The sequence below is a fragment of the Felis catus genome, chromosome C1 (genome assembly GCF_018350175.1).
Source record: "Felis catus isolate Fca126 chromosome C1, F.catus_Fca126_mat1.0, whole genome shotgun sequence".
Taxonomy (NCBI): Eukaryota; Metazoa; Chordata; class Mammalia; order Carnivora; family Felidae; genus Felis; species Felis catus.
The window spans coordinates 84256747-84283909 of record NC_058375.1 but is presented as its reverse complement, the minus strand read 5'-3'; the positions used below and the strand labels follow the sequence as shown (position 1 = coordinate 84283909).

The 27163-nt window shown below is 36.1% G+C and overlaps 1 protein-coding gene across 12 annotated transcripts in view; it reads right to left on the bottom strand.

The window, feature by feature from the left end:
* Positions 1–27163, bottom strand: part of SNX7 (sorting nexin 7) — a 311909-nt gene that overhangs the window by 116956 nt on the left and 167790 nt on the right. For 6 of the 12 annotated variants that reach the window (XM_045036260.1, XM_045036251.1, XM_045036250.1 and 3 more), the window contains one exon: positions 11642–11714. The exons of 3 other annotated variants lie outside the window; for them this stretch is intronic. In XM_045036260.1, the coding sequence (XP_044892195.1) occupies positions 11642–11714 (73 nt within the window). Of the gene's footprint in view, positions 1–11641; positions 11715–13869; positions 14168–14196; positions 14340–27163 lie in introns of those variants that run through there. 3 more of the 12 variants (XM_011284842.4, XM_011284841.4, XM_045036259.1) reach the window with 3 other exon arrangements.

Sequence of the window (27163 nt, the reverse complement as noted above, 5' to 3'; positions counted from 1 at the left end):
TTTTTTAATAAGGGAAGTTTTGAACATTTCCTGTGACTTAGTAGCCCAAGCTGCCCATGTGCTGAGACTAAGTTTCCCTGACAGACAACAATGTAAAAAATGAGGATAGATAGATATATAGATAGATAGATGATTCCAACCTTACAAAGGAAGGAAATCCTGCCATTTATGACAATATGAATGAACCTGGCATAGAAAGACAAATACTGCATGGTATCACTTATATGTGGAATCTAAAAAAAAGCAAAACTTACAGAAATAGGAGAAAAGTGGTTGCCAGGGGACATGGGGGACATAGGGAGCGGTCGGTAAAAGAGTACAAACCTTCAGTTCTAAGATGGATAAGGTCTGAGAATATAACGTATAAGTGGTAGCTAGTTGATAACATTGTATTGTATACTTGAAATTTGCTAAGAGAGAACTTACACTTCCTCACCAAAAGAAATAGGAGTAACTATGTGAGGTGATGGATGGGTTAGTTAGCTCAAAGAAGGAACTTCCACAATGTATACATACATCAAGCCATCACGCTGTGCACTTCAAATATCTTACAATTTTGTCAACCATACCTCAATGAATATTTTTAAATTAAACCTAGCTATAAACTGCCATGGAGGATGGAAAGAAGGATGACTCAGAGATAATACATTAATCAAAGATTGGGTAATATTAAGGTCAGTCTGTGTCAGCACAGAGCCTGTTGTGGGGCTCAATCTCACCATGAGATCATGACATGAACTGAAATCAAGAGTTGGGCGCTCAACTGACTGAGCCACCCAGGCACCCTGACAAAAAATGTATTTAAAATATCTAGGATTAAGCACTTTATCAAAACCATTTTAATGGTAAAGGTTAACTAAAGTTAGCAATATTAAAAATTTCCCAAACCCTTCTGTAGAACAAGGTGCCTCTATGTGAAAGAGTAAAAGTAGTAACTGTCACTGAATAAGTTTAGGTAAAATCTGTCTACACTTCCCAGAAGCCGAAAAGTGAAGAAAGACTGTATGAAAACAACACAGACAGTGGCTAAGTATGTCACCTAGAAGAGAAAACCTGTGATAAGCATAGTCAGCAGGCAGCCTCCAGATGCCATGTAATGGGAGCCACTGTGATGTCCACAAGGACATCATGCTTTCCCCAGGCTGCTCACAGCCAATGGCTGAGCCTGGCAGGGGGAATACAGCCAGGCCATTTCTGCTAACGCAAGACTCTTAATAGTCATCTTTCCTCTGGGGCTCGCTCCTGGCCTGGGACTTTCTCATGGCCATGCTACATCCCGAGGCCCTTCCAACCTAGACCAGTTTCCTTTCCTTTCCTTTCACCTCTCCTTTCTCAGGTTCAGATCCACATTGCAGGCTGAAGTCCTTCCTTTCTCTGCTCCTCTCCCCTCTCTTATAGGTACATCCCACCTGAATCTTTGATGTTTCTAATTTTGTCTTGGAGCGTGCCTCCTTATCTGATACTAATATTAGGGTATGAAATCCTATCTGGTCTTTTGTTTTCGAAAAATTGAGAAGGATCTAATCAAATGGTCCAGAAACTCAGGCAAATTGTTGTATAACAAAATTCTCACAGGGATCGGTTCCAGGTGCCCATACATTCCAATTTGGAGAAATGAGACACAAGGAAGTTTACTGCTTATTCTGGAAAAAGACTTTTCCTATTCTTAAAAACAGGTAACCATGGGAAGACAGTTTCTAGTTTCCTCTGGATATTGTGTATGTGAATATGAACCAAAGTCATCATTTTCATTCTGTGAGATAAGCAGGCAGAAGACAGGCCAACAAGCCAAGTGCTCAGGAGCGAGGGTCTGCAGAGAGGCAAAGGTGGGGAGACCTGATTAAGCTGGTCCTAAAGCACCCTCTCTTTCTGGACTTCCTAGTTAAGTGAGGATACATCTCCTCCTCATTTAAACCCAGTAGAGTCGGTTTCCTACTTATTACAGCCAAATGGATCCTATGTCTTTGTCCATGTTAGCTTTCCATTCCTCTCCGTGTGTCAGAACCTGTCCTGCATCCAACTTGGGCCAGTTCTCTCCTGCATGGAGTGCATCCACTCCTTCACACCTTGGCAGCTCTCCTGGAATTGGCATGCAGTTTTTCTTCTGTAGGAAGCCTCCAGCTTCTCATACTTCCTCTGTGGAATGGGACTAATTTTGATGTGGGTATCAGCCTGAATCAAGATCAACATGGTGATTGCTGGATTTTCTGCTACAGAGTTCACCTCCCCAGCTACATCTCTGTCTCCAGCCTCTATAATCCCCAACCGCCAATGCTGACACTGATGTACACATTATTTGAGATTTACTCATTACTTATATATGGCACCTGTCTCCTCGTTAGACTTTTACCTCACTGAGGGCAGGTTATGTTTATTTTATTGACCGTTATTGCTTACAACAGCACAGATGAGAGTGTCTAGCACCTATTAGTGGTGGAATATTTATGGAATTAGTGAATTACTGAATAAATGGATGCATAGATGATGATATCTAAGTGCAAAGTGTTTCAAAAGATTTTAGAACCTCAGATTGTTCAAATAAACCACTTAAAGCAATAATAATTTAACATCAGTAATCATAATACTTCAAGTAGGAAAAGAAAATCTTTTATGCATAATTATCAAATGCCTCATTTAACCAGCTCTGATCAGCTATTTAAATTGCATGTTCTGGGGTGATTTCTCTTAAAATGAGAAAGCATTGTTCTTCTAATATTACCAAAAGATTACCTTAACTGTCATGTTTTAGAAAGAAATACAAACAATCTCTTCAATCTTCACGACTTACATTAAGAGAAATATAAATAGGAACTGTGGAAGTTCCATTTGTTTCCTCTTGAACATATGCAGTTACAGCCTTAAAGAACTACACATGCTGGGGTGCTTGGGTGGCTCAGTCATTTGATCAGTGGGCTTCAACTCAAGTCATGGTCTCATGGTTTGTGAGTTCAAGCCCCGAATCCAGCTCACTGCTGTCAGCCCAGAGCCTGCTTTGGATCCTCTGTCCCCCTCTCTCTCTGCTCCTCCCCAGCTCAAAAATAAATAAAACATCAAAAAAAAAAGTAGAAAGAAAAAAGAAAAAATTACGCATGCTAAAGTGGTGGCAAGACCACTGTAGCTGTCCCATTTTAAAGGATCTCATTGCTCAACCTTATGAACATAACCTTATGAACATAAACATATTTTCAAACCTGGGAGAATTGTAATACATGAAAAAAGGGAGGAAGATAAGCAATAACACGCATGCAGTTGGCTTCCTGCTCCAATGATTTTAAATTCATATGTATTTCCACTAATTTACTATACATGTTCTCACACCACATGAGCATACACACACACACACACACACACACACGTACATTAATATGAACTTAAATATGTATCTATATCTATTTATATTCATACATATGCATCATGTTCTGAATCTTTCCTACTGTAATATACCTTAGTCACTAAGGCATTAGTTTGCCTTATCTCAGGATATCCCAAATTCATGGATGGGCTGTAAGTTTCAGGTATTTGGGGGTAACAAGAGGAAGCTGATGTAAAATTTAATACTTTTTTTTTAAAGAAAGTAGTCAAAGTCAGCTGTATATAATTTATTCTTGTACTTCCCAGCAATGTAGATCTTGGCAGATTAATTTCCCCTTTCCACAGATGGGAAATTGGGGCCTAGAATACTTAACTAACAAGCTCAGAATTTTAAATGCTAAAATGCCTTTTTTTTCTTTTTTACAGTATGCTCAGAATTTAATTCTACCTCCAACAATCTGAGAGTTTATCTAAAGCCATTATTAAACACAGAAGAACATTATTTCTACATTTGTAAGCTAGATGTCAGAATTGGGTTGCCAGAAAGAATGTGTTTCCAGGTAACTTTTATTTCTCTCTGAATTTAGGTTGCTCATGGATCACGTTGCTATAACCCTACATATGTCTGGTTAAAAAACAAAAAGCTAGAAATTAGGAATGTTTTCTTGATTAGTATAATACTTGTGGGTTTGTCAGTGCCTAATAGTTGCATGTTTCTATTTTAGATTATGTAGCAGTCAAATTGATTTTCCTATTTAGGAAGAAGCCTGTGCTGTAAGATCGATCCTAAGATCCTTTTATTTTTTTTATGCTTAACCTGCGGCCTGAATATATACAGACCTTTCTTTGCATACAAAATTTTATGCAGCATATTAATTAGGCATTATTATTATTAGTCTTTCTATAGAACAGGTAAAGGAAATTAAGTAATTTTCCTAAGGTCACACAACTACAAGTGATAGAGCCAGACCAAAGAGTGACTATAACGTTCAAGTAAACAGAGGATTTTATATACATCATGTAAGATATTCTCACAGTGTGCACCTTACCAATAATGATATAACCTTGAGAATTCACAATGCAGTCTTTGGACTGGAAGCATTAACATCCCCTGGGAGCTTATTAGAAATGCAGAACCCCAGACCCCATTCAGACCCACTGAATCAGAATCTGCGTGTTAACAAGATCCCCAGGTGATTCTAATGCACATTAAAGTTTGAGAAGCAGTGGTATAGGACACAAGGACATTGAGAGGAGACCTGGGTTATCCTTGCTTCATTATTTCCCAACTTGGTCGTAATGGATAAATTAATTTTTCTAAGATCCAGTCTGCTCTTAAACAATGGAGATCATAGTACTTCTGAATTTGAAATGGTAAAAAGTTTAAATGAGAAAATGAAAGAAATGATAACCAAGCTTGGCTGACACATATAAGGGACTTAATAACTGATATATATTATTAACTATCTCTTAAAAGTGCACTTAATTTATGCTTCTGATAGGCTTAGAATACCTGAAAAGATTACATCTCTTCTTTTAAAATAATTAATCATATAGTGGGGCAGTATATTGGAATACCTACTAAAATATCTCCTTCCATCTTACAGTATTTAGTCTTTTCTCAGCACCATTTAGACTTAGGCACCAATGGCCACAAGAATGAGATCATATGGTTGGTTAGCAGAGAAAACTGAGCACACAAGTTTAGGGCCTGATGGGCTTAAGGCAGAAACAACAGACTTACAGGAATAGAATCAGATTGATCAAGCAGGGTGGAGTAGAGCAAAATTCTAGGCTTTTGGATTTCCCCAACTAGTGCAATTTTTTACAAAATAAGTGAAGAAAAAATAATGGTGTTCTCCAGAGAAACGGAACCAATATGGTGTGTGTGTGTGTGTGTGTGTGTGTGTGTGTGTGTGTGTGTATTGAGAGAGAGAAGAGAGAGAGTTATTATAAGGAACTGGCTCATACATTATGGAAGCTGACAAGTCCCAAGATCTGCAGTTGGCAAGCTGGAGACCCAGGAAGACCCAATGTTTCAGTTTAGTAGAAAGGCATGAGAAAAAGCCAATATCCCAGTCTGAAGGCAGTCAGGCAGCAGGAGTTCTTCTCTTAGATTTGTTGTTCCATCTAGGCCATCAACTGATTGGATGAGGCCCAACTTACTTTAAGGAGGGCCATCTGCTTAACTCAGCCCATGGATTTACATGTTAATCTCATCAAAAACACTTTCATGGAAGCACCTAAAATAATGTTTGACCAACTACCTGGACACCCTATGGTCAGTCCAATTGACAAATAAATAAATGATTACAGAGAGTTAAATTTTTATTTTATAAAATGAAGGACATTAAAATTATCAATACCTCATAAAAGAAGAGGCAAATTTATGACTTTAACAAAGACCCAATTTCTAAACAACTCACAAATTGAATTAAGTTTGGCTATGTGAAAACTATAGTACACTGTTCTTAATCTTCTGATTTTAATATGAACCAAAGAACACTCTGCCAGAATGAAATGAGTCAGAAAATTGTGGCCTGGAGACTTCTGAGAGAGAACCTGCAAGGGAGTAAAAGGGGAATCTTCCAGGCATGATGTGACAAAGATCTGATTTTCTGTTAGTGAGAGTATGGAAGGAGTGGTGAAATTGTTACCCTAAAAATAAAAATGCCAGTATTTTACCAGCAAAAAACAGACAAACAAAAAAGGATTTATTCAGGAATAGCAGAGACTTACAATCTAGGACAAGCAAGCTATAGCAAAACCATAGGAAAGTCTGGAGAATAAAGGAGAGGAATACTATTTTATAGAGGAAAAGGGAGAAGTTGGAAAGGCTGTTATAAAAAAAAAAAGGGCACTGAAGTAAACTGGGAATTGAAAGGATAGTGGCTTTTCATTGGCTGAGTTGTAACAATCTCTCATTGGCTGGGCTGTTGCCAGGTGGAGAAGAAAAACCTCTCTTCCTCTGGCTGGAATAGTACAGTAGTAGCTAAAGCACAATGTATTTGCAAGGTAAGTCACTTCTTGTGGGGTCTGCAATTGATGACAGGTTGTAGGACATGAAAGCTACCCCTTCTGGCCTCCAGATTTCATCTTAAATGAGGCTTCCTTTTATTAATTTTTATAAAATTCAGAGGACAACCAACTGAGAGTCCCTATGCTCCTCTGAACTTTGCTTTTCTCATATGAGAAAGGTTGACTGAGATATTATTAAGATCTCATCAAATGTCATGATTCTAGATGAAGAAACTAAGTACATCTGTGAGATGACAAAAATGAAACAACTTGTCAAAAACTTATGCTTAGGGACCTAATGAATGATGGTGCTATGGACAAGAAATTTTGAAGTCATACTATACCTACCAGGTGGCTCTAGTCATTATGCAGTAGTAAGAAATCCATAATTTGTTCCTTTTATTTTCAGAAAAGAAAGAAAATAGGGCTTAATCTTATTTTTAAAAAGCAAAACAAAATAGGGATGCCTGGGTGGCTCAGTTGGTTAAGCATCTGACTTCAGCTCAGGTCATGATCTTGTGATTTGTGATTTCAAGCCCTAAGGCGGGATCTGTGCTGACAGCTTGGAGCCCGGAGCCTGCTTCAGATTCTGTGTCTCCTTCTCTCTCTGTCCCTCCACCACTCATGCCTTGTCTCCCTCTCTCTCAAAAATAAATGAAAAAAATTTTTTTTAAATGTTAAAAAAAGCAAAATAAAATAAAACAGCAAATTATGTCCTTTGCAAAGTATCTGTAGAGAATGAAATATATGGGCATGATACTACTGCTTTAGCTGTGAAAGTGCTTTTTAGGTCTTGTATGTTTGTGCAAGTTTCATTTGAGATATAATGAAAACATCAGTTGCTTTTCAAATGGACAATCATCCATTATCTGTCACAGGTTGCCAGAATAAAGTGGTAAACTGCTAAAGGGGGGGGGGGAGGGGAATATAACATGGTAGAGGAGTCCACGAACAGATTGATTCATTACAAGATCAATTATAAACATAGTCACTTACATTTAAATTAAAGGTGCTTAACTGCCATTTTTTTTTAGGTGCTAACCTGGTTTAAAAGATGTGGTTATCTCTATACAACAGATTCATTTCATTATTCTTAAATTTCAAATCTATATGAAACAGTGAGAATACTGAATTGATCTTTAGTAACAGTCCCTCCATACTCCATTCATGTAAGATGATCGTGTATTTGAACATATTTGTAAAAGAAAGCATCATAGCTTTGTTACTCAATATATTCTTCACATCAGTGTACTTTGATGGAGTCTCAATGCTTTATTTCAACATATGAATATACTTTATACACTGGGCTCAATCAAACCTAATCTAAAGGTTGTAATTTCAATACAGATGAGTGCACTAATGACTCAATTTCACAATCTTGTGCTATTTCTTAGCCAATAAAATTATGATTAACCTCCTATGTAATTATATGTCCTGGACTAATGGTTTATTTACACTTGTAGTCTCTAATTCATGTTCTTTGAAGAGCTATTTTTACTTCAGTCCTTTCTCGTTGAAAAATTTTAGGCATAAGAACAGAATATTGTTAATTATATAAATGTATAGAACTTGAACAATTTCAAGTGAATAAAATTGTATCTCCATTTTAAAATGAGAGTGTGGACAAAATGTTTTATCTTCCCCATATTCTTCTTTCTTCTGCATAAAGTAGCCCTTTTCTTTTGGCATGTGAACATCTAACATGTGGTCTGAGTGAAAGTTGCCATCTTCCTTTGGTCTTAACCCCCGCCTGCTGTGATTTGTCTAACAGTGAGAAGCTGACCAAGGCTGTGTTGGTAATAGTATTTTGGCTCCTAACCACAGACTGGCCTGGGGCAGGGCTGAGGTGGGATAGGGAGGCATTGGCTGTAACCCAAACCAAGCCTTCCCTAGGGACTTTCACCTAAATTAAAACTGGAAGGGAAGAGCTCTTTCTTTCCTAGTACATAGTTGCGAACTTGTGATCTAGGAGCTACTAGTAGACATTAATCCAGCCCAGGATTTCTCCTCAGCGGTCTTGACATTGGGGGTCAGACAACTTCTTGTTGTAGAGGCTGTCCTAGGATGTTTGGCAGGATCCCTGACTTTTACCAACTAGATGCCAATAGGACCCTCCTCCCATAGTGTGGTATGAAAAAATACCTTCAGATATTATATTATTTATTATATATTATATTGTATTATATTATATTATATTATATTATATTATATTATATATTATATTATATTATATTATATTATACCATACTGTGTTATTAGACTCTGCTAAATATCTCCCAGTTGAGAACCAGAGAATGAACCTCCTATAAAGTAGCAACAGGAGAAAAAAGAGGTCAACACTTTCAAGAGAAATAGGAAATACAGACAGAAAGAGAAATACACCTGTTCAGAACCAATTATACCCAAATATACGCTTTTCCTTTTTGGTTATATTAGTGCATCAATTCCTTGTGATCTAAAGTAGTTTGATTTCTCAACTGAGATGATAAAAATCCTGAAACAGTAACAGGAAAAGTGGAGGAACAGAGCTAAAGCACAATAAAAAAATCAATCCATAATAGGGCTTAATCAAGGCATAGATTCAACTGCTGAGTTTTGAAAAAATTACAATAACTTACAAACCTATTTAAAGCAAAGACAAGATAAAGAAATTGATTATGAAATAGATGGTCAACAACAGCATACATGGACTTATCTTTGTTTAAGAGCCTCTTATCTTCAAGGTAGTCTTCAAAAAAAAAAAAAAAAGAAAGAAAAAAAGAAAAAGAAAACAAGCTCAGACTTGTATTTGTATCTTCTAGGGACTATAAACATGTCCAGTGATGATTTCCAATTTAAAGTGTGTCCGTGTGTGTGTTTGTAGTTCTCTAAAAATGGAGCATATATGTTTCCTAGTCAATCAACTGCTGGTAATACAACAACAAAAGCACACACTGGACCACACAAGTAATATCCCCAAATCGGATCTTATACCTGTGCCCACTGACTCCAAAGCTCACGAGTCATCCTCCATGATGATGAATTTCATCCAAGTACAGCCTCATTTCTCATGAACACAGGAAATAAGTTTCTTTCTCCCTAGGATTTCAAGTCAAAACTACAGAGAAATTCAGCATTGATGCTTCTGCTTTGAATAGCCAGTTCAGGTAAGAAAAACTTTTAATTTCCCTCTAGGAAACTGGAATGCAAGGGGGGAGGGGTGGAATCCTCAGAATAAAAAGTAGTAATACCTGGCCACAAGCAATATTACAAGATGGACTTAAACTATTCAAAACATACTAAGTCTATTACCAGGTCTATATAACAGCTACTGGCACATCGACTTAAAATCCTTCTTTGTCTTTTTTGAAAGGCTATATGGCTCAGAGAAAATTAACTGAAAACAGGGAATCTGTTTTGGGAAGCAGTTATTGAAAGAAGGCATGTGTTGAATGAAACGTACATGTAAACTTCAGGGTAGGTCTTTCTTCCAAGTAAGAATCAAATGAGTCATTTTGTTGTTGTTAAGGAGTTTTTTTATGATGAGGTATGCAGGAGTCAGATTTCCATATTAATAACAACCACCACCATAGCACACATCACAACAATCAGTTCAAAAGCTGCACCAGGAGATCCACTTCTAGAACAACAACATAAGGAGTTCCAGGGACTCATTCCCCAGTGGTGAAAATTATGATGGTCCCTTCAGCAAACAGTGTTGGACAACTGGAGAGCCTCATGTAAAAGAATGAAACTGGGTCTTTCCATCACATCATATGCAAAAATTAACTCAACATGGATCAAAGACCTAAATCTAAAAGTTAAAACTCTTAGAAGAAAACATAGGGGTGAATCTAAATAACCTCAGATTTGAGAATGGATTGCTAAAAATGACATCAAAAGCATAAGCAACAAAAGAAAAAAAAAACATAAACAATGAACTTCATCAAAATTAAAAACTTCTATGCATCAAAGTGCATTATCAAGAAGTGAAAAGAAGTATTTGCAAATCATAATCTGAGAAGGAATTTTTTTAAATATGAAATTTATTGTCAAATTGGTTTCCATACAACAGCCAGTGCTCATCCCAACAGGTGCCCTCCTCAATACCCATCACCTCCCCCCTCCCCTGCCTCCCACCCCCCATCAACCCTCAGTTTGTTTTCAGTTTTTAAGAGTCTCTTATGTTTTGGCTCCCTCCCTCTCTAACCTTTTTTTTTTTCAGAAGGAATTTTTATCTAGAATATATAAATAATCCCTACAACTCAACCATAAAAAGACAACCTCACTTTAAAAATTGGCAACAGATCTGAAAAGACATTTGTCCAAAGAATATATACAAATGGCCAAGAAGCACATGAAAAGATGCAATAGGAAAAAACCAAAAGTATGAGATACCACTTCACCCAGTAGGGTGGGTATAATACAACAAAAACAAACAAACAAAAACAGAAAATAACAAACATTCATGAGGATGTGCAGAAATCAGAATCCTCATACACTGCTGGTTGAAATGTAAAACAGTGTAGCCACTTTGGAAAACAATCTGGCAACTCCTGATATGGTTAAATATAGCTGTGATATGGCCCAGCAATTCCACTCCTATGTATAGGCCCAAGAGAAATGAAAATATATGTTCTCACAAAATGAATAAACCGTTTTTATAGCATCACAATTCACAATAGACAAAATTGAAAATAACCTGAATGTCTTTCAACGAAAGAATAAACAAATATAATGGATAAGCAAAATGTATGGTATATCCATAAAATGGAATATTTCTTGCCACTTTTTAAAAAAGAATAAAGTACTGAGAAATGCTACAATACTTGTAGAACACATGTTAAATGAAAGAAGCCAGTCAAAAAAGATCACATATTATAGGATTCCATTGATTCATAATGGGAATAGGCATACTAGTGGTTCCTGAGGCCTGGGGATATGGGAGGTGGTGAAGGTTAGAAAGTGATGATAGCCAAAAGGTATGGGGTTTCTTTTTGAGGTGATGAAAAACTAGAAGCAATATAACTGTAATACAGTTTAAATAACTGTAAACAAGAAAATGTCTGCATAAATTACTACATATTCATAACATGATATGTTGTAGGGCCATTTGTGCAATGTTTTAGAGTTATTCTTGACTTTCAACATTTCCATAAGATACTGTAGAATGACCAAATGAGACGCAAAGTAGCATGTATAATAGGACCTCATTTTTATAAAAACAAATTTTAAAACTATGTGTGGGAGTGTTTGTGTGTGTAAGTCTTTACCGAATACTATGAGCATAGAAAAATGGAAGGAAGGATATATACTAGTTAACAGGACTTACCTGTGGGTATGCATGGTGTGTCTGGGGGACGGCCGTTGCGTGGATAGAAAAGAGGGAGGAAAGACATGCAAAACTAAAGAGGAAAAAGAAAGGCACTAAAAATAAAGCATTTTTTATGTGATTCCCACTTAAATAATTAATGACCTTATTGGCTACCAATTCTCTGGCAGGTGTTCTTTCTCTCCCCAGTTTTACTGAGATACAATTGACATCTAATATTTATGAGTTTAGGGTGTATAACATAATGATTTGGTATATGTATTTACTGCAAAATGATTACCACAATAAGATTAGTTAACATCTATCACACAAACACAATTACAACTTTTTTCCCTTTGTGATGAGAACTTTCAAGATCTATTCTCTTAGTAATTTACCAAAACACAATACAGTATTGTTAACATATAGTTATCATGTTGTACACTGTATCCCCAGGACTTATTTTATAACTAGAAGTTTGTACCTTTCAGCCACCTCCACCTAATTCCCCCACCCTACTTACCTCTGGTAGGTGTTCTAAGCTTACTGTATCATTTTAACAACCTGTGAGTTAGAGATTATTATTTCCATTATCTCTAGATGGCGAAAACCCGGTTTGGAGTCGTAAAATAGCTTGCAAAACAATATGGTTGGGGTCATGCTGATAAACAGGAAGGGTTCTCACCCGAAGTCAGGCCTCAAGGCTAGTAATGCCACAAACACACCAAGATGGTATGAAAAGGTTCACTACTTACAGAATGGGGCTTTCTGGGGAGAGCAGGGCAGGCCTCTCGGGCTGCTCTGAAAATGGTTTGAGACAGCTAGAGAAGGAGAATGGCTTGGGGTTCTTGGGGTGGTTGAGGGTGTGGGTTCTTGCAGGGAGGAGGTATATGGCAGTGCCAAAGCAGGGAAACACTGGTGCTTTCTTAGCAGGCTGCCCAGATGTGGGAAGACAGGGAAAAGGGAAAGTTTGCTTAAAAGCTACCAGTGCTCAAACGTCAACAAAATGGGAGCCAGATTCTTTATTACAAATGGTTTAATAATTATGCATGCCAGTATTTACAAAAAACGTTTAGCTTTATATCTACATTTGTGTATCTCTTGATTAAAATAATTTAAATGTCTAGGTTCTTTTTGTGACACAGATTTAAGTGCTAATATCCAAATGATACTCATTCCTCAAGGTTCGGTCTTGAAAAATATCTATTTCAAAAAATTAGCAAATATTAAATAACATGTTCAGTTTCTAAATATATCCATAAAATAAATACAAAATCACTTTGTATGGTCAATCTTACTAGATTACTAGATTGTATAGGATTACTAACTAATAACTCAAATAGTAATTTCAATCTACCTTGGTAACTTTGTTTTTTTTTTGGAGGTGCTTGTGTTTTATTTATTTTTTTTAATTTACATCCAAGTTAGTTAGCATAACTTGGTAACTTTTTTTAATTGTGGAAAACAATTACTTTACTCTTAACCAAACCAAAATGTGAACAATTATCATTAAAGTTTTATAACACTAAATAATTTTTGTATATTTACTTCAAGTTTCTAATGTCAGAGAGAATAGGATTTTAGAGAAAATCATGATGAATGCATAGTATGCTTGGTAACACAGGCTTAATTCTTTTTTTTTTTAAATTCATTTATTTGAGAGAGAAAAAGAGAGAGTGACAGAGAGAGAGAAAATGCATGAGCAGAAGAAGGGCAGAGAGAGGGAGAGAGAGAGAGAATTCCATCAGGTTCTAAACTGCCAGCACGGAGCCCAGTGTGGGGCTCAAACTCAGGAACTTTGAGTTCATGACCTGAGCAGAAAACAAGAGTCAAACACCGACTGAGCCAGCCACATACATTGAATTCTTGTCAGAATCTGCTTCAGAGGCTTGAGCGACTAGTACAAAAAGAACACACCATAGCCAGTCATTTTATACTAAACTTTTTATTAAAACTGAGTCTTCATGATATATTTAAAAGGACATGTTCCACAAACAAATATTTGGACAAAAAATTTTCTATATGTAATTATTGGCACATAAATTTAAAATAAAAACTAAGCTAAATATTTATATATATATATTCATGTATATGTATTTGTGTGTGTATATATATATATGTGTATATATACATATGTATATATATGTGTGTATATATATACACATACATATATATGTATATATCTACATATATATACATATATATGTATATATATACACACATATATATGTGTATATATATACACACATATATATATATATATACACACATATATATACACACACACACACACACGAGTATATCCAATTCATGTCAATGATCTGGAATACCTGAGTTTCAAGCTGTTGGTTTTCCAGATAGTGCTAAATGTTTTTCATCCACTTTATAAAGGACACAGTCCATCCAGAAAGAGTAACTTTGGTTAATAGATGCTGTCTCCCAAAGATAGCACAGAAGTCCTCAGTGGGATTCAGGTTTATCTTCAGAGGTTTCTTCCAAGTGGAGGTCAGTCTGTGATGCAAGGAAGGATTCCCATGTAGCAAGGCACTGAATAATGGAAATACACCACGAGGAAATCAGCAGTTGTTAATTTTCAGCGGTGAATGGATTAATAAATCCTTCTGTATCTGTTCCTAGAGCAATTTGCCCTGCTCCTTTCTCCCACCAGCATGCCAGAATCCTTGTCGTTTTCTACATACGTAATTCCTAATGTGGGAAACTATTGTTAAATAAGAGGAAAACATAAAAGGTTTAAAAATGAGCATGGATTAGTTTGCTGAAATAATCCAGTATTACCCCACTGTCAGGAAAGAAAACTGCTCTAAATTATGGAGGAAAAGATGGATATTTGGATCTGAGGAGGTAGGCGTTAAGCATCTAGACAGAGCAGTGGGATGCAAACGTGCCTCCATTAGATTTCAATCCCACTACAGCAAATGTGAGTTTGGGCAAGTTGATGAATCTTTACTATGGCTTCTCCAGCCATAAATTAGGTTAATAATAGTACTTACCACTAGGGCAACAGTGAAAATTAAATTTCCATAATCTGTATAAATCTCTGTACAGAATTCCCAGCCCAAAGTAAGTGCTCAAAAAAAAAAATGAGCAATTATTATATTATGATGGTCTGTTGGGACTAGGTGGTGAAACTTGCTCACTAACGTGCCACAGGAAATGAAAAAGGATTAGAAGTGACGAAAGGTGGTGGGGACACAAAAACAGGAATGTGGCCACCTTTGTGATGTTGTCTAGGACTGACCTGCCTACTAGCCTTGTCTCAGTTATCTGCATGATGTTTATCTACAGCATAATGTTAATAGTTTGCACATATTTAGGATTCTTCTAAAGCACACTTACTTTAACATATATTCAGCCTGAGATGAAATTAATTAGGAAAGAAATCATGTTTTTTTTTTCCAAATCTATATAGGATACACTGCTATTTACAAATACATATGTATGCATTTTTGATACAATACACTCCAAAGTTGGACTGATTAACACTGATTTACTTGCCTAAACTACTTTCACATCACTTCTTTATCCTCTAATCCCTTTGCAGCTTTACTGTGTGCACTTTTGACAACAAGTACTAAATGACAGACCGGTGGTTTCCCAAACACCATACAAACTCAAAATTTTAAAGCTCCCAAACTATAAACGTGCTGCATTCCAAAAAGCCTGTATGTATGGATTTATGTATGTATATACATATATGTGTGTGCATATAATATTTTTTCAAACTGAAGATTTAGAGAGTGGGAAGCATTTTGCCAAGTTAGGTTTTTATAAAGGTTATATGCAGTGATTTGATTCTGAGACAGTCTCGAGAGCCTAGGAAATGAATACTATGGCTAGAAAATTGGGTATTTGCATGAGAACAATAGGAGATACTGTTGAAGACTTAATTGTCAAATAAAAAAAAAACGACTGAGTAAATTACTGGGTAATATACTCAGTATTTTGTGATATACTTATTTTGAAAGTTGGGCTTGGAATAATACAAATCTCATAAAAATAATCAAGTCCATCAGGATTTTTTTTTTAATTTTTTTTTAACGTTTATTTATTTTTGAGACAGAGAGAGACAGAGCATGAACGGGGGAGGGGCAGAGAGAGAGGGAGACACAGGATCAGAAGCAGGCTCCAGGCTCTGAGCCATCAGCCCAGAGCCCAACGCGGGGCTCGAACTCACGGACCGTGAGATCGTGACCCAGGCTGAAGTCGGACGCTTAACCGACTGAGCCACCCAGGCGCCCCAAGTCCATCAGGATTTTAAGGGCCATTTTTGATTTAAAAACTTTAGAGAGCACTGGAAGCCAAGTTCCAGTATAAGCCAAGTATAAACCAAGTATAAATTTCCAAGTATAAGCCAAGAAGCATAATTTTAATCCCTGTGATGAATCAGTTCTGGAATCTGCCTTTATTCTTCAGTAAGTTACTAACTTTCTGATTTTCTACTTCCTTAGATGTAAAATTATGATACCTGTCTCATAGGGATGAAAAAAAAAACAGAATGAGGGATAAGGAAGGAGAAGACAGGGAAAAAACAAAAGTCCAGGTTAGGACAGGGACCACCAAGAGTGGCCTCCTCTAACATGGTACAGGAAAAGAAGCCAGATGTCTTTATATCTAAATGCTTATCCTCATGAAAGGGCATTAAAGACAAATATCTCACATTTGATACATGTTTCAACTTTTAGACTTTAAGGCCTTTATAATTGGGGGATTGACATAAAATATCCATTCACTCAACAAGTATTTTTGAGTTCTTACTATGTCAGGCACTGTGAAGGTTCTGGGGCATAATCCTGGACCTCATGGAACTTATGATTTAGTAAAAAAAACACAAGTCAGCAAATATAATCAACTACAGGGTCTATGAAGTTACAGCATATGATGAAAATAAATAGTAGTGGGATCTAGATCAGACTAGGATGAGTTAACTAATGTTTCCTAGTAGGAGTGAGCCTATAAATTTCTGTGCATGTCTGTGGAAGGGCAATGTGAGGAATAATGTGTGGTGGTTAATAATAAAGTGGTTAAGAACTTGGGCTCAGAACTTCTGCTGCTGGCCAAGATAGTATGATAAGGACTAGATTCGCTCTTCTGCTAAAAGATGATTGATAGATAGATAGATCAGAAAAAAATAAAATGCAACAACAGTTTTCAAGACCCTGAACATCAGGCAACAAAGGACAGTGATCCCTGAGAGACAAGATAAAAACAATATGAGCTCCATGATCATCCTCATGTTATAAGCAGAACTTTATCCCCCCAAATTCATTTGTTGAAGCACACTGTGAGGTACTTCAAAGTTCATGTGTTGAAGTACCACAGAATGTAAAGTATTTGGAAAGAAGGCCTTTAAAGAGGTGACTCAGTTTAAATGAGGGTAAGATGGACCCTAATCCAATCTGACTAGTATCCTTATAAGAGGAGATTGGTCATTCAAGGGGACTACAGGAATGACAACAGAGAGAAAAGATGACATGAAGACCAGGAAGAAGGCTGCCATCTGCAAAGTCAGGAAGAAAGGCCTCAGAAGAAACCAAGAAGCCAAGCCTGTCAACACCTTAATCTTGGACAACTAACCTCCAGAACTGTAAGAAAATCATTTTTTGTTGTTTATCCACTAGAGTCTGTGGTATTTTGTTATGGTAGCCCTAGCACACCAATATACCACTCACTGCCGTAAGAGAATTCCCAGGCCATGGCAGAAGCAGGGTGAACTTAGATGTAGCCAGGCAGGCTCTCTGAGTTGAAGAGATGGAGCTAAGAGTCTATAGAAAAATAATGCAGGGGAAGTTTGTAGAGCAGAGTACCAGTGAAGAGAGAGCACTCTGGAGATCTGTGGAGGGTCTCCCTCTGGTATTCAGTGGGGGTAATAATCAGTAAAAGCATGTGAGAAAACTACCTAAGGTCAGGAAAAGAAGTAACCAGTGAGGATTAGAGTGAGCAGCGTCCATGTTCTCACAGGGCCTGGAATAGTACAGAATCCCACCAAAGAGATTGGAAAATTCAATAATTCATAAAATATTGGATAAAATACAAAGAAGGGTCTTGCCTCAAAACTGGGAAATAATTTTCCATCTATTACAATCTGGTACCATCTAACAAATCTTGAAGTGAAACCCTAAAGGATCAAGGTGTGTCCAAGCAACTTCACTAAGTGCTACAGGAATAAAAAAATATTCAGCAGACAACAAAATTCACAGTAACTGGTATCCAATTAAGATTACCAGGATGCAAAGAAGCATAAAAACACAACCCATAATGTGGAGAAAAAAATCAACCGATTGAAACTAACACACAATGGAATATTACTCAGCCATAAAAAAGAACAAAATCTTGTCATTTGCAGTGACATAGATGGAGCTAGAGAGTATTATGCTACATAAGTCAGTCAGAGAAAGACAAATAACATATGATTTCACTCCTATGTGGAATTTAAGAAACAAAACAAATGAACACAGTGGGGAAAAAAGGCAAATCATAGAACAGACCTTTAATTATACAGAACAAAATGATGGTTATCAGAGGGGAGGTGGGTGGGGGGCAATGGGTGAAATAGGTGATGGGGATTAAGGAGGGAAGTTGTGATGAGCACGAAGTGTTGTATATAAGTGATGAATTACTAAATTATATGCCAGAAACCAATATTACACTGCATGTTAACTTACTGGAATTTAAATAAAAATCTGGAGAGAGAGAGAGAGAGAAAAAAAGGAGAAACTGACCCAGAATTGACAAAGATGTTAGCAGACAAGGACATTAAACTATAAAAGTGTCCTAGATGTTCAAAGAGTTAAGTAGAGGCAAGGAATATATGAAAAACAGATACAAATTGGACTTCCAGAGATAAAAATTACCATGTGGGATGAAAAATACAAGGAATGGAATTAATGACATATAAGAAAATGAGGAAGAAAAAGTCAACATGAAGGTACAGCAATGGAAAGTATCTAAAAGGAAACACAGAAAGAAAAAAAAGATCAATGAAAAAAAAAAAGAAAAAGAGCATCAATGAGCTATGGGACACAGCTTGCAGTAGTATACTATACATGTCATTAGCTGAAAGGTGGAGGGCCAAAAAACTTTTTGAAAACATAAAGGCCAGAATTTTTCCAAACTTAATTAAAAAAATCAGAAACCCACAAATCCAAGAAACTCAACAAACTCTAAACATCAGAAACATGAGGAAGAGAGCATCAAACTACTTTATAACCAAATTGTTCAAAATCACTGATAAAGACAATCTTTAAATAAGACAGAAAAATCATAATGCTGCATACAAAAGAAGGAAAAATAGGGATGACAGTATTTCTCATCCAAAATACTTTAAGCGAGAAGACGACAGAGTAACATTTTTAGAGTGAAAGAAACAGCACTGTCAGGATAGAATTCTTTCTATGCCCAGCAAAATTATCCTTCAAAAACAAGGGTGGAATAAAGATATTTTCTGACAAACAAAAGCTATAGAATTTATCACTAACAGACCACACTACAAGAAATGTTTTAAAAAAAGAAAAATTCCATCAGGCAAAAAGAAATAAAGCCAGACAGAAGTATGAATCCATTCAAAGGAATGAAAACCACAGAACATGTCAATGATATGGAAACATATATATTTCTCTCATTATTTAAATTTATTTAAGATATAATTGACTAATTAATAATAATAGTAACAAGATCTGGTGAGGCTTAGAATACATGTCCAAATAAAATATATGAGAAAAGAGCTTAAGGGCCAGAAGAAAGAGAATGAAGAATATGATTGTTGGTTCTTAAATGATAGGTTAAGTGGTATAATATTACTTAAAGGCAGACTGACAAGATTAAGGTGGGGCGCCTTGGTGGCTCAGTCGGTTGAGCGTCTGAATTCAGCCCAGGTCATGATCTCATGGTTCACGGGTTCGAGCCCTGTGTCAGGCTCTGTGCTGACAGCGTAGAACCTGAAGCCTGTTTCAGATTCTATATCTCCCTCTCTCTCTGCCCCTCCCCTACTCACACTGTGTTCTTCTCTCTCAAAAATAAATAAACATTAAAAAAAAAAGATTAAGGTACATACCATAAACCTGAAAATAACCTCTAGAAAAGAAAAGATATATCTAATATAACAACAAGAGATCTAAAGTGAAATCATACAAAATTGTCTATTATCCAAAAGAAGGCATAAAGAAGAAAATGGGAGCAAAGAACGGATGGAACAAATAAAAAACAAACTGCAAAATAATAAACTCAAACCTAACTGTATCAATAATCAATTTCAATGTCAATAATCTAAACACTCCAATAAGACACAAATTGCCCTTAGTAAATAAAAATTAAAAAAATAATGGCCAACAGGTACATGAAAAGATGCTCAACGTCGCTCCTCATCAGGGAAACACAAATCAAAACCACACTCAGATATCACCTCATACCAGTCAGAGTGGGCAAAAGGAACAAATCAGGAGACTATAGATGCTGGCGAGGATGTGGAGAAACGGGAACCCGCTTGCACTGTTGGTGGGAATGCAAATTGGTGCAGCCTCTCTGGAAAGCAGTGTGGAGGTTCCTCAGAAAATTAAAAATAGACCTACCCTATGACCCAGCAGTAGCACTGCTAGGAATTTACCCAAGGGATACAGGAGTACTGATGCATAGGGGCACTTGTACCCCAATGTTTATAGCAGCACTCTCAATAATAGCCAAATTGTGGAAAAAGCCTAAATGTCCATCAACTGATGAATGGATAAAGAAATTGTGGTTTATATACACAATGGAGTACTACGTGGCAGTGAGAAAGAATGAAATATGGCCCTTTGTAGCAACGTGGATGGAACTGGAGAGTGTGATGCTAAGTGAAATAAGCCATCCAGAGAAAGACAGATACTATGTTTTCACTCTTATGTGGATCCTGAGAAACTTAACAGAAACCCATGGGGGAGGGGAAGGGAAAAACAACAACAAAAAAAGAGGTTAGAGTGGGAGAGAGCCAAAGCATAAGAGACTCTTAAAAATTGAGAACTGAGGGTTGATGAGGAGTGGGAGGGAGGGGAGGGTAGGTGATGGGTATTAAAGAGGGCATCTTTTGGGATGAGCACTGGGTGTTGTATGGAAACCAATTTGACAATAAATTTCATATATTAAACAAATAAATAATAAAATAAAAATAAATAAATACATAAAAAATATTGCCCTAGAGGAGGCTATATTAGATAAAATAGATTTTAGAACAAATATTATTATGAGAGATAAAGGTTATTTCATACTGATAAAGGCATCAGTTTATCTTGGCATAACTTCAAATATATATAATGAGAGAGCTTTAAAATACATGAAATAAAAACTGATATAAACACAAGAAGACAAATCCACAATTACCATTGATTTTGGTACACCTCTCTCACAAGAACTGAGAGAATTTATGGACACAAAATCAGCAGTGATACAGAAAACTAAAACAACATGATCAATCAAGTTGACCTAATATCTATAGAAAGGAAAATGCACATTCATTCATATGCACATATAACATTTACCAAAATAGGCCATATTCCAGGCTAGAAAAGAAGTCTCAATAAACTTAAAAAGAGTTAAGTCACATGAAGTTTATTCCCTGAACATAATGGAATTAAATTAGAAATCAGTAATAGAGAGATATCTGAAAAATCCCCAAATATTTGAAATCTAAGCAGGAAACTTATATATGTATTATTACCCTCTGTGTCAAAGAAAAACTCAGAAGTAAATTTAGGTATTCTGAACTGAGTGAAAATAAAAACATAACATGTGAAAAGTTCTGGGTCACTAAGGCAGTACATAGAAATTTGTAACACTAAAAGTCTATCAGAAAAGAAGAAAGGTTCATGATGAGCACTGGGTGATGCATGGACATGTTTGAATCACTATTTTGTACACCTGAAATTAATATAATACCATAAATTAACTAACTGGAATTAAAATAAAAACTTAGAAAGGAAAGAAGAGGAGCTCCTGGTTGGCTCAGTCAGTACAGCATGTGACTTTTGATCTCTGGTCATGAGTTTAAGCCCTACGTTGTTATGTAGAGATTATAAATAAATAAACTTAAAAAAGGAAAAAAAAAACCCAAGGTCTTAAATTATTTCAGTTCCTACCCTAAAAACTAATAGATGGATAGATAAAACAAATTAAACCCAAACTAGGGAGAACTAGAAAGAAAAAGAGAAAGAAAGAAAGAAAGAAAGAAAGAAAGAAAGAAAGAAAGAAAGAAAGAAAGAAAGAAAGAAAGAAACTAAAAAGAACAGAGTGTGAATCAGTGAAAAAGAAAAGAGAAAAAATATTTAAAAAATCTATGAGACCAAATGTTAGCTCTTTAAGATGATGAATAAAACTGATAATCATTAACCCGACCGATCTAAAAGAGAGATGACACAAATTATTATCTCTTGGGAATGAGAAAAGTGACATCACTCCAGATTCTACTGAAGGAAATAAAGGAATATTATGGAAAACTTTACACCTATACACCGAGAGCTTGAAAGAAATGGACCAATTCCCTGAAAGACACAAACTACACAAACTTACCCTACAAGAAATAGATACTCTAATGAATTTGAATCTGTTGTTAAATATCTTCCCACAAAGAAAACTAGGCCTAAATGCCATCACTGGCAAATTCAATCAAATAATTAAGAAAGAAATCATTTTAATTCTATACAAACTCTACTGGAAAATTGAAGACACAGTAATGCTTTTCGATTTACAAAAACAAAAAACACTGTAAGAGAAGAAAACTACTAACCAATATCTCTCATAAACATAGATATAAAAATTCTAAACAAAATTTTGGCGAATCCAGCAATCTATAGAAAGAATTATATATCATGACCAAAAGGGATTTATCCCAGAATGTAAGATTGGATTAACATTCAAATATCAATCAATGTAATTGACTACTAATGTAAGAGCATCTCAACAGACACAGAAAAGGCATTTGCCAAATTGTAATGTCCATTTCTGATTTTTAAAAAAATTCAGAAAATTAGGAATTGAAGAGAACTTCTACAACCTCAGGAAGAACATTTACAAAAAAAACTAAAGTTAACATCATAAGCAGACATGCATTAAATATTAGCTGTTATTAGTATTTTCTTTTCAATGCCAAAAAAAAAAGAGAGAAATTAACACTCAGTTTTATAGATAGTCAAAAATCTCCTTCACCAAATTTTAAGTATAAAAAAGTCAGGAAATTAAAAAAGAAAACAATATATAAATCATTTTAAAGCTCTATCCACCGTGTCTACACAACAAGGAAAGTTATTAACTGGGACTGAAGGTCTGATAGAGAGCAGACCATACTTTGCATTTGGGGAGAGCCCCATTTCCCCTGGAACCTCATTTCTACTACAGCCCTCTGGCATCCTCTGCAAATCCACACACAATTCTATCTGTTAACCCTGCAGGGCAGCCCAAAGCAATTACTACTTTCAGGAGATAGTACATCTTTTTGATAACTCTGCCAAACTATCATTTGAATAAACTTCTGAAGTCCTCAAGGTAAAATTCAAAATGTAATTATGAGCAGTCTGTTCTATTTAGATTTCCTGTCAAATAAATGATCCAAATTGCACCAAAGACAGCATTAATTCTCATGTGAAGAAACTTCTATTGTCATATTCTGCTTCAACCATCCTTAATAAATGTCTAAGGAAGATATTCAGTAGACATCCATGCTGATTAGCATTGTGAATTAACATTTTCATTTCTTTTTTTCTTTTTTTTCTTATTTGAGAGACAGAGTGTGCAAATGGTGGAGAGGGGCAGAGGGAGAGAGACTCTCAAGCAGGTTCCACTCAGTGTGGAGCCTGCTGCGGGGCTCTGTCCCACAACCCTGGGATCTTCACCTGAGGTTGGACAAGAGTTGGACACTCCACCAAGTGAGCCACCCAGGAGTCCCCATTTTCATTTCTAAAATAAGTCCTAATGGGTCAGAAAAACTTAGTAAAAAAGACAAATTAGGCACTGAACTACCTCCTTACCATCTACCATACTAGAGGCAGAAAAACAATTTATGTATTTTGAAATATGGGTTATAGAACATCAGCATAGAAAAACAATAGAAATAACATGATACCTGCTATATGTCAATATGAATACTTGCTCAGGCATTGTACTGGTTACTTTATTATATATTACCTTCATATTACTACCTAACAAAGACTGTTATGTATATTATATCACAGATGAGAAAGCTGAGGCACAAATGGTTAAGCACATTTGTGATATTCCAAATCTGATAAGTAGTATAGCTACTATTATTTATTCATCAACAAATGGAAAGTAACCAATTTCTTGAATGACCACCAGGGTACATTTAATAAGTCACTGGGCCATCACAAAATACCTTTCTTTTGCATAGTGGAAAAAGGACAATTTTGGAAGAAGAGGTAGGTAAGAAAATGCATGCCTGCAGGGGCGGGGGGGGGCATCACGCTGATCAAATTTTAGGAAAATGTACATATGCAGTTTGAACGTGTAGAAATTGATTCCCTACATATCTCTTGGAGAGTCTATATATTTCCAGGAGCACATACTCTTTGAAGATGACTTAGTTAATACATGCCAGACATACAATAAATACTCAGTAAATGCAGATGACTATGGAGAAAGAATGTAAAGAACTACACATTCAAATATGCTAGTTGTCACAAAAACTGCATTTTTCAATCTGAATATTTATCAATTGACATCCTGGCTTCTATTGCTCTCTAAAGTTGTTAATGCTGTGTTTTGCCATAAAAGTCTGATTCCCACTCAGGCTGCTAACCAATCAGGCTTCTCAGCCAACAAGGCTGAAGAACTGACCCTGAACTAGGTACCTCCTCCTGATGACACCAGACCTCTTTTGGAATTTTGATAGTTTTTTCTAAATAAACATGGGGTATTAACTGTCCCCTCCCACCAAATTTAGTCTTAAACTGTTAACTGATATTTGTATACTTATCCAATTATTGTACACAAATCTATTTTAAAATAAAAAAAAGATAACCCCTAAAACTCTTTTAAAAAGCTCTTTACTCTTTCTTGCTTTTTTAAGTATGAAAAACCAAGTAAGACTCAAGACTCAAGAAATGGACTGTTTATACCACATAGTTAAACAATTAGTTTACATTAAACTAATAGTTAAACATTTAATTCAGTATCTACTGTGTCCAGGACTGTGATGATTGGAGGAGATACAGTCATCAAAACAACAACACAATCTCAAAACTTATCGTGAGACTTGTTTATAACTATAAATCATGTTGTTTAAAAGATATTTCTGGGGAGACTCAGGTGGCTCAGTCCATTGAGCGTCTGACTCTTGGTTTTGGCTCAGGTCATGATCTCAGGGTTCGTGAGTTCGAGCCCTGAGTCTGGCTCTGCACTGAGAGCATGGAGCCTGCTTGGGATTCTCTCTCTCTCCCTCTTTCTCTGCCCCTCCCCTGCTTGTGCATGCTCTCTCTCTCTCCCTTTTTCAAAATAAATAAATAAAAACCTTTTTAAAAAGGAAATGCATTAAAAAAAGATATTTCTGTTATTTGGCTTCTCATTGCTTTCTATTGAGAAATTGATTTTTCACACTTTTAAATCATTACAATTAGTGAGGCAAGCAAATGTCCATCAAAATTAGAGTAACAGTCAAACACACTCACCAGTATCACTGTTGGCCTGACCTTCAACACAACCCAGCAGCTCATTCTAGCTTTAGATTCTCATATTAACATCAGAGAATCAATAACGGGAATTCTACTGTTAGTTGAATACTGTGTCATAATCTTCCACACATATCATTTTATTTGATTTAACAATTTTGAAAAAATCAAGTAATTTCATCTTAAGATGCAATAGTTAAGAAACCTGTGTCTACAGATTTCAGTACTTGTTTCTACTGCTTCATGTTCATCACTGCAGTGAAAGTGAGCCAATAAATATGCTGTGCATGCATGCTACTAGGCAGGATGTTGGGTGGCCAAAAAGAAAGTTTATCACAAATCTTCATTAATTGAGGATCCAGTGCACATTTTCCCCAGGTGGCTCCAGTTTGTAGCCAAAGGCCAAAAACCTTAGTTTGTCTTTGAAGGGCATGAATGGAAAACAAAGTTGTAGTTAGGAAGGTGAGCCAGCGCCCGGGGAAACACATCCAACAGGTAAACAAAAGTCTTTTTGTTCCTACACACATTCTTAAAAACTTCTTAAATGCGCACACAGAATATTTAAAAAATAAGTTTTAATTCCAAAGCTAGTTTTGAAAGTAAATCTGTTGCTACTTCAGCAAAATGGTGATGACACTATGCCATTAGAAAAGATCATTGATTCTTCAGTTCTTGTAAGTGGGTAGCAATCCTATAAGCAGATGTGACCAACTTTTCCAGAGAATAAATGATGACAAAAATCGTGTTTCAATAGATACAATATAGCTTCCAATGAAAGCCCGTACATTTAAGAATCAGTATTTTCTCAAGCTGGGGGGCGGGGTATGAAGGGAATCTGTCCTACAATGTGACTTCAGGCAGATATCTTCAATGCTCTGGACTTGTTTACTCATTCACAAAATAAGGGGCTTGGCCTATGTGTATCCATTAAGTGTCATCCCAGAACTAAAAAAGAATTCTTCCAGGGGCTAACTGTAGCCAACAAGATGTTGAGAAATGAGATTACATACAATTTATAATTCTGTCTTGCTCTCTTTGGCTTGACACAGTGTGGAAATGCATCAAACAAAATTTTACCTCTTTCCTCAGCATTTGATATTTATAAGATAATTACCATTGTAACTAATTTCCAAAGAGATGCTTCATAAGTTAATGAGAAAATACATATTACATATATATATTTTAATACCCAAACAAATCTGTGATGTTGGTACTATTATTTTCAGCATGTCATAGACAGGGATATTGAGGCTCACTAAAATAAAATCCTCAAGGTCTCTCAGTTCGAAGTTACAACTTCTGCCTGTCCAAAGCCATGCTCTTAGCCAATATGCAATAATATCAACATAAAGTTTGATGTCTCCATCCATAATGCCACCACCATGTTTGTGGAACAGCTAATAGAAAATTTAGTTTTATCCAAATTATCACATAAGTCAAATTAAGAAAACATAATTTATATATTTCTATAATACAGTAAAATAACCATAAATTTGCCTAAAATAACAATGAAAGCTATTAGAAAATGTGATGAGTCAAATCTTACCATATATTTTTAAAACCAGAAATTTCCACATTAAACCAAAAGTTGTCGTGCTTCTAGTTTTTTCCCACTAATCTAAAAATATCTTTAAAATTTTTTTTTCAACGTTTTTTATTTATTTTTGGGACAGAGAGAGACAGAGCATGAACGGGGGAGGGGCAGAGAGAGAGAGGGAGACACAGAATCCGAAACAGGCTCCAGGCTCCGAGCCATCAGCCCAGAGCCTGACGCGGGGCTCGAACTCACGGACGGCGAGATCGTGACCTGGCTGCAGTCGGACGCTTAACCGACTGCGCCACCCAGGCGCCCCTAAAAATATCCTTTAGACAGTACCAT